Source organism: Alligator sinensis, unplaced genomic scaffold (assembly GCF_000455745.1).
Source record: "Alligator sinensis unplaced genomic scaffold, ASM45574v1 scaffold1334_1, whole genome shotgun sequence".
In the NCBI taxonomy this organism is placed as follows: domain Eukaryota; kingdom Metazoa; phylum Chordata; order Crocodylia; family Alligatoridae; genus Alligator; species Alligator sinensis.
Genome location: NW_005842872.1, coordinates 20,424 through 30,467, shown reverse-complemented (window position 1 = coordinate 30,467; position 10,044 = coordinate 20,424). Strand labels below are relative to the sequence as shown.

At 63.2% G+C, this 10,044-nt stretch overlaps 1 protein-coding gene across 1 annotated transcript; it reads right to left on the bottom strand.

Moving 5' to 3' along the window:
- Window positions 1-28: 28 nt before the first annotated feature.
- On the bottom strand, window positions 29-4,702 carry INO80B (INO80 complex subunit B). Its single transcript, XM_006035720.2, has 5 exons — window positions 4,648-4,702; window positions 4,111-4,222; window positions 2,363-2,481; window positions 1,797-1,972; window positions 29-1,265 (listed from the first exon to the last, which is right to left on the bottom strand). Exons 1-5 carry the CDS (start codon window positions 4,700-4,702, stop codon window positions 801-803), a joined length of 927 nt encoding a protein of 308 aa, XP_006035782.1. The 3' UTR covers window positions 29-800.
- Window positions 4,703-10,044: the final 5,342 nt, after the last annotated feature.

Sequence of the window (10,044 nt, the reverse complement as noted above, 5' to 3'; positions counted from 1 at the left end):
CACCCCCCCCCGGTCCATCTCCTCCCCCTGCTACTGGGCTCCAGCGCAGGTGCCCCGGTCCAGGGCGGCGCTCCCCCGCAGGCCGAGCGGGGCTGGCACCGGCACCGGCTCTGGGACGGCCCCCGCCCTCCAAGCCCGTGGGGGAGCGAGGTACCGCAGACCCGCGCCGAGAGGACAGAGACTTTCCATGTGCCTTTAATGAACCCAGCGGGGAGTCACAGGCGCCGGCCCCGTGCGGGGCAGCGGGGGACACGACGCGAGCCGGGGTCCGGGCAGGAGGGCCCTGGGGGCAGCACAGAGGGGGTCCCTAAGTCCTCAGGCCCCCTAGGCCCCCCGACTGCAGCTCTCCACGCTCGGCCTCCCGCCTCCGCCCCCACGTCCACAGCTGCCAGCACCTTCCCGCTGTGCCCGGCTGCCCCCGGGCCCGCGGCCGCGGCAGCAGGGATATTTGGCAGCCCGGGGCTGCCCCACGGGGAGCTGGGCTGCCGCCTTGCCGTTCCTCTGCTGGGCAGGGGGAGCGGGATCTCCGCGCGCTCTGGCAGCGCCGCTGCTGCCAAGGGGTGGCTGTGAGCAGACCCACGGGAGTGCCAGCCGGGGGCCCCGCCAGTAGACACTTGTGCAGGACAGGCTCCAGGGCCGGGAGCGGCGACACGACCCCCAGCCGTGCCGGCTCGCACCGTCTATCGTCCAACGGCCGGCCTACGCAGGACTCATCGCGCCTCGTGCCGTCACGGGGCCAGCCCCGGGCACAGCGTCCATCCTTGCGGGGCGGCCCCCTCCCTGGGTCGTCAGCGCGGGCGCTAGGCAGCCGCCTCCTGCAGCAGCAGGTTCTTGCGGTAGCAGGCGAGGCTGCAGAGCGGCAGGCCGGTGCGGGAGCAGGCGTAGCGCCGGGGGTTGGGGCAGCCACGCACGCCGCAGAGGGTGGGCAGGGGCGGGGCAGGCGCAGCGCAGGGCACCAGGGGCGAAGCGACACCAGGCGGGAAGCACAGAGCGGCACCGTCGGCGCGGCTGCAGTAGCGCACCATGGGACAGGGTGCGGGGCGGGCCCGGCGCTCCCGCAGCGCCGTCACCTTGGCCTTGCTGGTCTTGGTGAGGCGCTCGATGGTCTGGTTCTTGTTCTCCTCGGCCTTCTTGGCCGCCTGTAGGCGCCGCTTACGGGCCCGTTCCTCCCGCTTCACCAGCATCTCCTCGGTCAGCGCCTTGGCCTTGTAGCCCATGGGCAGCTCCAGCAGCGGCTGGCTCTGCTGCTTGTGCAGGAGCTCTTTCTGTGGGGCACAGGGTGGGGACGTCAGGCCAGTCCCAGGCCCCATTCAGCCCTGCCCAGCCCCCCTCCACCCAGTCCGGGCTCCCCCAGAGCCTGCCCAGGCCCCCTCCAGACCTGCCCAGGCCAGGCGAGACCAGCCACTTCGGGGCTGTGGGGGACTAGGGGCCTTTCCCCCACTAGTGGCAGGAAGAGCCAGGCATCAGCTCTGCAAGCAACTGCCTGCCCCCAGCCTTCCCAGAGTGCCTGGGATTTCAGGGCTGGGCCTGTCCCGAGGCAGGGAGCGGGCACAAGGAGCCAGCAGGTCCCGGCTGTGGTGATGGGCACAGCTCTAGAGCTGCTGCAGCTCCTTCCTGGACACAGTGCTGCTACTGGGGCCGGAGCCTGGGCCAGGGCCATGGGCTCTGCGCAACCCCAGAAGCAGCAGCACCCCCTTAGGACCCCCACTTCCCCTTTCTTGTGCACGTCAGACACCCCAGGGCACATTTGCTGGGGCAGGGGCAGTGCCTGCCAGCCCCAATGCCCCCCACCTCACCTGTCTGGCGGTGAGCAGGGACTCGTCCACCTCTTTCTTGAGCTCGCCATTGTCATCCAGCTCGCCCTTCTCCAGCGCATCCAGCCAGCGCTCCTCCTCCTCCTCCTCACGGGCGGGGAAGCAGCTCTCAGCGTCCAGGTCAGGCAGAGGAGAGGGCTCCAGGTTGCTGTCCTCATCTGGGTGGCCACCGCAGAGGGAACATCACAGCCTGCACTAGGCCTGTTCCTCACCCTCCCACCCCAGCCAGGCAACAGAAGTCCCACGGGGCCCATGTGGGGCCAGCTCTGTCCCTGCCCTGCTCCTTGGGGCAGACCCGTCTTCAGCTCCTAGCAGGGAAACCCCTAGGGTGGTGGCTGGGAGCTGTGCCCTGGCTCCACGTGTGGCAATCGCTGCCTCAACAGCCAGCCGGGGACACAAGGTACAAGGTCCCAGACCTGCCTACAGCGACTCTGGAACTACTGACATGAAGGAAAGCAGAGTGGCCACCTCCCAAAGATTCCCCACCCCAACCTCATCACCAGCCCCAGCCGGACCCCCCACCCTGCTCCTGCAGTCCCACAACTCACCCAGCCAGGCCCGGTACTGCTCAATGGGGACGCCCTCCATGGGCTCATCCTCATCATCCACCACCATGAGTGGGGAGGGGGAGCGCGGTGCCTCGGGGATCACCGTGAAGGTTGGCACGCTGAGGAGAGAGCAGGTGCCCAGTCACCCTCCTGGGGGGCAGAGAGCAGCACCCATGGGGAGGACTCTGACCCCAGGCCCAGCCGCAGCAATGGTGCTGCTTTGGAAGGCAGCAGGGCTGGGCTGTCCCAGGGAAGAAGGAAGACCTGGGACACTAGGCTAGACAGACAAGATGTGGGGCGAGGTGGACACACTTGAAGGGAGAGAGAGGCTGCAACTAGATTTAGACAGACTACAAAAGTGGGCAGATGAGAATAGGACGGGGTTCAACGCAGACACATGCAGGGTGCTGCACCTGGGGAGAAGGAGTCCACAGCATACATACAGGCTGGGAGTTCCCCTCTTGAAAGCACAGGGGCGGAAAGGGATCTCGGAGTCATTATTGACTCCCAGATGAACATGAGCCGCCAATGCCAGACCGCAGCCAGCAAGACCTTGTCGTGCATCCACAGGTGCATCTTGAGCCAGTCCAGAGAGGTGATCCTCCCCCTCTATGTGACACTGGTCAGGCCGCAGGTGGAGTACTGCATCCAGTACTGGGCGCTGCACTTCAGGAGGGATGTGGCCAGCCTGGAGAGGGTCCAGAGGAGGCCACCTGTTTTGGTGAGAGGGCCGCAGGACAGGCCCTGCAAGGAGAGACTGAAGGACCTGAACCTGTTCAGCCTCAGCAAGAGGAGGCTGAGGGGGGACCTGGTGGCTGCCTACAAGCTCATCAGGGGAGATCATCACCAAATAGGCAGAGCCCTTTTCTCCCCAGCACCACCTGGGGTGACGAGGAACAATGGTCATGAGCTGATGGAGAATAGGTTTCGGTTGGAGATCAGAAGGCAATATTTTACAGTTAGGGTGGCCAAAATCTAGAACCAACTTCCCAGGGAAGTGGTTCTCGCCCCGACCTTACACATATTCAAGAGGAGGTTGGATGATCACCTGTCTGGGGTCTTGAGAACCCAGCATCCATTCCTGCCTGTGGCAGGTGTCAGGTTAGGTGATCTGTTCAGGTCCCTCCTGACCCGAGCTACTAGGATACTATGACAAATGGCTCCAATGCACTGGGGCATGGGGTAGATCCCCAGGTCCTCCCATGGCAGGGAGGCTACAAGAGGACCAAACAGGGAAAAAAGGGGGACAGTGGTTTGAACTCCAGCCGCCGGGCTGCTTTGGGAGCCAGTGGGAGAAACAAGCTGCAAGTGGGGAGGGAGAGGGGGGGAGGCGCATGTTTTTGCCTGGGGCCAGGGTGGAGCGAGAAGGGGAAAGAAGCTGCTCCTTGACTTGCTCTGACAACAAGGAGGAGAGGCCCTGGGGAGACTGCAGAGGAGCCCGGCCTGACTGCAGCTGGGAGAGGAACAGCTTCGCCACAGAGAAGACCCAAGAGCAGAGAGAAACCAACGGCCGACACAGAACCGGACCCGAGTGAGTTGTTCTCATAACACTGCAGACGGCGGCGTGACGGCGGCGCGACGGCGGCGCTGCGAAGGGCGACCGCTGGGCAGCACTGCCTGCCCGAGGCAGAGCCTCAAACCCAGAGCCTCGCACTTGGGAGGCTGCGAGCCCAAAGGGGGGAGGGGGAGCCGGGCTATGGCGGGGGGGGCAGCACGGCCGCCCCCGGCTCCAGCCGGGCCTCACTCACCTCTTGGTGCCCAGGACCTGCCCGCCCAGCTTGATCTTCAGCTTGAGCTGGGGCTGGGGACGTGCAAGAGGCTGCAGGCCCAGCACGAGCACACACGCGGGCACACGTGCGCCTGCACACGCAGATGCTGCCAGCCAGCCGAGTTGGGTGCTGGAGGGACTGGGCTGCCCCCTGCTTTTGCCCTTGGGACTCGGGTGCCCTGCACCAGCTGTGCCACCGCGTTCTTGCACGACCTCAGTCAAGTCCCTTCATCTTGGCCTCCCCTCTGCAGGGGAGCTCGTTCCGCTCCGCCCATGTCCCTGGGGTGCCTGGGCCGGGCCGGGCCGGGCCGGGAAGCAGCAGGAAGCAATGTCTGCAAGAGGAGCCAGGCGGAGGCTAGCATGGGAGGGGCGGTGCTGAGAGCCCTCCCGTGGGGCAGGGGGGTTGGGGGGTTTTCTGTGGAGGGGAAGTGGGTGATGTCGCTGTGAAGCTTCGTGTCTCCCGGGCTCAGGCACCTGATGACAGCACGGGAAGGACGCCCCAAGGGAGGGCACGCGCCTGTGGCCCGGAAGACCCAAGTCTCTGCCACTGCAGCCTGTTTGGCCTTGGCCATGTCCTGCTGCTCCTCTGTGCCCTGGCTGCCTGTGACCGTGGTGCAGCCTGGCCTCAGCGGGAGGATGAAGACATTTAAAAGGCCACAGGGCCACGTGTTCAAAGACCAAGGCAGTAGCTAGGAGAGGCGACGCGCTGCCAGAGCTGGGGCAGTGGCTCCGCCCATGTCTAGGGGCTGTTCTGGCCAGGCATCATCCTGCAGGTGCCCAGGGTGCGGGAAGCATGGCCCCAGCAGTGCCCTGCCCTTGCAGGCACCGATGCTCACGGGTCCCGGGAAGCAGCTCCTGCCCCACGCCAGAGGAAGGCAAAGCTCCTGTCCGTGCCAGGCTGCTCGGAGGCCACTGAGGAGTGTTGCCCCGAGCCTCCGGGTTCGCCAGCCCCGGCAGGAGCAGCAGGCTCTTGCACCCAGGTCCCTGCCTTGTGCCGTCTGCACCCGCGCTCACTGCTGGCCCTCCTGACCCGGAAGCAGCAGAGGCAGGTGAGTGTTGGGCAGCTGCAGTGCAGGAGGCAGCAGTGACTCCCGGCTGCTCTTGGCAGGGGCATGCGGCCAGGGCAGCAGCTGCTGGAGTCTTATGCCCCCCAAGGCGTGGGCACCCGGGGCTGCTGGCCTGGGGCTTCTGCACCCTAGTGCCATTTCAAAGGTTAAATGAGTCCTAGAACAGTCCCTCTGGACCTGCCCCAGCCGGAGCCTGGATCCCGAGGGAGGGTCTCAGCAGCTTTGCTTGGACATAGTGGAGCAGAGTTCCCTGCATTGCTGTCCCCCACGCAGCCCATCGCAGTGGCCCCATCCTAGCCCCACAGCTGGGGGTGGGGGGCAATGTGGCTTCCCGTGGTCAGAGAACCAGAGCGCCCCAGTCTCAGGACCTGGCACTCCCGGGAGGCTGCGATCTGGGCTCTGCCGGGCAGAGCACGGCTGGTCTGTGGGTCCTCGGAGCGAACAGGGATGGTGCGTTCCCATCTCAGCAGGGCCTGGGGAGATCCATTCTGGAGCCGGCAGGAGCAGCAGAGCCAGCGGCTGCCCGCTCAGCGGAGTCCCGCAGGCCGCCAGAATCCCTGGCTGTGTAGCAGAAAGCCCCCTTTTCCTCTTGCTTGCATTTGCTCTCCCCTCTTTGAATGTGTTTTTCCTCTTCTACCTTTTCTTCCTTCCTCTTTCTTTCACCTTAAGATAAGGAATTGTGTTTTAAAATTTGTATGTGTGAATTTTGTATCTCCCCCTGTATTTCGGTATTTTTATCTATTTGTGTGCCATGGCATTACTTCTGTAGCTTATATTTATACTCCTCACGTTTAGTTTCAGAAGTAAGTTATACATTGTAACAATGTTAACAAGGGCAGGAGTCAAACTGTCCTTCTCTGTATCAGGCTGGCCCCTGAAAGAGCGAGTGAATCAGTGATTGAATGTGTAACATGGTAGCAAGCAGCAATTATCACCTGGAAGCTGCAGATCAACCAACGGAAGAACTCAATAGAAGACAATGTAACAACCGGGAAATCTCTAAACGTCACTGATGAAGGGCTAGAAGCCCTGGCCTGAGTTGATCAACTCCGGGGACCAACTTTTGGGCTGAATATCTCCAGATCAACCGCTCCCAGAGCCCTATTCAAAATTCATCAACGGACTCCCAAACCTGCACGTACATGCGGACAACCCCTGGGGCTGACAGATGCCGTCCAGTAGCCACCGAGGGGGGAAGTCCCACGAGGGTCAATGACCCCTGGATTGGGCAAACCTGAAAACTGGGGAGTCACCAAAGTCTGCCAGGGACAGATAAAAGGCAGTGAAAAGTGACCCTCAGGGGCGCCCTCTTGATCTCCAACTCGACCAGACCTGTCCAGCCAGAAGGACCAGCCGGCGACCCCCTTCTGGAGGATAACACCACGCTGGAAGAAGCCTCAACGACAGACTCCAGCGCTTGTAGGATAGGTATACCTGACTCTGTAGCCTGCTACTGTGTGCGTGTATGTGTGTGCATGTGTGTGTGTGTGGGGACCAGCCCCAAGGTTTATGATTTAACTCATTACATTGTTTCAATCTGCTTAATAAACTAGGATTTTAAGGATCCCGAGTTGGACATTTGTAGCCAACAGTTGAATACGGGGCTGGTCAAAACACAGGGACAAGGAGAATCACGGGCCAACGTCAGTGCCTGGAACAGGTCCCGTAACAACCAATCTCTGAGCATCTCGCAGACTCCTACAGACACAGGGTGACAGGGACCTCCATGGGCCGCATCCAGTTCAAGCCCTGCCTCGGGCAGGATCAGCCCTGTCCAAACCAGGCCAGACAAGCCCTGTGTCCAGCATGACAATCACCCCAACACAGCTCCACGCATCGCCCCCGCCCCTGCCCATGCCCCTGGGAGAGCAGGGGGGCTGCGGCCACCACGTCCTGCTGCTAGGAAATGTCAGTAAACGCTCAGGTCACAACGCGGGGTCTGGAGCAGGCACGGTCCAGACTAGACTCAGGAAGCCGAGGGCTGTAAGGGACTGAGACACGGGCGGTCACTGGGGTAGAGCCGCGAGCCGGGGGGTCAGGGACATGGGCACAAACGAGGCACAAGTGATCCCGAGCTGCTGCTGCTGCTGCTTTAGTCCTGTCGTCGTTAGAAGTAAACGGACGTCTCTTTCCGACTCATAAAACAAGATGGAGCCTTCCCGAGCCATGGGCGGTGCTTCCAATGTGTTGCTGGAAGCGATTTCCACCCCTGAGTTCATGTTCACCTCCCTTCTTGTTTGTCGCTAGAGGTGAAGCCAGTCTGCAGGGCGGCGGGATAGGAGCTCCGTGACCGGAGCAGCTCACAGGCTGCTGGCTGCAGAAGGAAGGTATAAGACGGTTAAAAAGGAATGAGGGCCGCTCACACATCTGGAATGAAGAGTTTAGCAGGAATCAGGGAGGTGACAGGGAGCAGTGAAGGCAAAGGGCTCCCTTTCCACTGCCTGGATAGAAACGCTGCTGCCATTGCGCGCACTTGGATTACAACTGGAATCCATTTAATTAATTTAATTTAATTAAGTGGAATGCATTTCAACTGGAGGCAAGGGGGAAAAGGGGTCACGGGCAAGAGACCCCACCACCAGGACCAGCTGCATTCACCTGGTCTAGAAAATCAGCTCCTTATCAGAGGCGGCTGCTGGGCGATAACCCTGAGATAACCCCCAGCCTCATCCTGTGTTTCCTCTTTCCCAGACACCAGGGATTTAGCACAGACAGTGGTTTTATGGCTCCTTGCAGGTGGTCTCTCCTCTGTCTTCTGACTGACTTTGGATTAACTCGGACACCTGCCTCCCTGATAGCTCCCCACTGCCAGCGCCACCGCCTGTCCCCAGGACTCTTCCCCTTCCTGTCACCTTCCAGCAGGCTGGGATGGCCCAGGAGACAGGCGGGAGGCCTGGCGTTCTGTGGTCTCCCCACCCCGCCTTTCGGCGCAGTGTGTCAGGGAGGCTTGAATCCTCCCCCCGAGGCGCTGGTGCTGCTGCAGCCCAGGCTGGGGCTGGGGCTGGGGCCGGGCTGCGCCAAGGCTCCTGCTGCACCGACCCCGCAGGGTCCCAGCTGGAGGGTCTTGCCCCCACGCTCAGGCTCAGCCCCACACTGCTCTGGGGCAGGAAGGGATTTCCCTCCTGCTCAGACTGGTCCAGACTGGGGGTTTTTGCCTTCCTCTACAGCTGGGGTACGGCCTAGGGCTGGGCTCTCTGCAGCGCCCACGACCCCCCTGGCAGCAGCGGGAAGTTGGCAGCCGCGGCCCGCCCCCCCCACCCCCATAGTTCCTCCTTGCTCCCGCAGCTCTCAGTCCCCTCCCCACATGACCCAAGCCCCCCAGGGCCATGCCAGCCTCACTCCCTGCCCCGGGCTGGAGCTGTGTGCACTGCAATGACAGACCTCCCTGCACATGCCCAGTGCTGCATGGGGTTCGTGCCCCTCCCAGTGTGCAGCGCGGTGCCCCCCCCCGCACCCCAGTCTCCTCCTGAGCCTCACCCGGCCCCTGCGGCGCTGGGTTTTCCTGGGAAGTCTCCCTCCCACGGCTGACTCAGCTAGACCTGGCTGGGACTCAACCAGGCAGCCTGGGTGTGGATGTGCAATGGCAGGAAGGCAGGAGCAGGGCTGGGGGTTGGACCCTGCTGGTCCCAGCCCCTGCAGCCAGGTGTGGGGTCCCCTCCCTGGGACTGGGCTCAAGCCTGACCTTCCCCAGGCCTCTGGGGGTGGAGGAGGCAGGAGGAACCACCCCAAGGCCAGGCCCCCTGCACCTAGCGCGGCTGATCCAGAGGCCTGCACGGGGCCACAGGGCTGGCTGGCGCAGCCCCAGGGGGTGCATCCTGCTGTGGGGAGCTGAGCCCTTCTGGAGCTGGCCCCTCGCTGTACTGGACTCAGCCCCCAGCGCCGTGAGCCCCTGCCCCCGCGGGGCACAGCACCAGGCCGGCTGGCGCTGGGAGTTGGGTTACGGTCCGGGAGACGCCGCAGCAGCTAAATCCGTCTGGCTGAGCCGGGCAGCGGCTAAGAGGGGGCATGATAAGAGCCCACAAGTATGTGACGGGCATGAGCAGCCCGGGGAGGGGGTGTGGAAACAGGCGTGTGTGTGTGTGTGTGCGCCAGCATGCCCTGTGTGTGCTCAAGGGCACATGCACTCATGTGTGGAGGTGGCCACGTGGCTGTGTGTGCAAGCATGTCTGTGCCCAGGTGCTAGCCCTTCTTCTGGGTCAGCCCCACCAGCGCCATCCTGCCTAGAGTGGGGGCCTGAGAGCCAGGCTGGGGGGAGCTGAGCTGGTCCCTGCTCCCCAAGACCCCCCGCCCCAGCACAGCCCTGCCATTGCCCTGCCCGTGTGCGGGCACATGGACACTTGTGCATGCACCTGAGCACAGGCACATGGACACGCATTTACACACCTGTGCACAGGCACACAGACACTTGTGCACACAGCTGTGCACAGGAACATGGACACTTGTACACATGCCTGTGCATGGGCACATGGACACTTTTACACACGCCTGTGCACAGGCATGTGGACACTTGTATGCACACCCGTGCACAGGCATGTGGAAGCTCTGGCACACGCCAGATGCACACGCTTCCCACCAACACTTGATGCACACGCTTTGCACAGGCACACCGGCACTAGCCCCGCTCTTCTGCACAGGTGTGTGTGCAGGCACTTGCACGCCTACCTGTGCACGGGCACGTGGGTCCCCTGGCACACCTGGGCAGGGGTATGAGCCCCTCCCGCACACACGTGCCCATGGACGGGCGCGCGCACAAGCACGGCCCCTCCTGCACACGTGTGTGCAAGGGCACGGGCACCCGGCCCGGCGCACAGCGCCCCATTGTCCGCGCCCGCCGGCCGTGCCCGGCT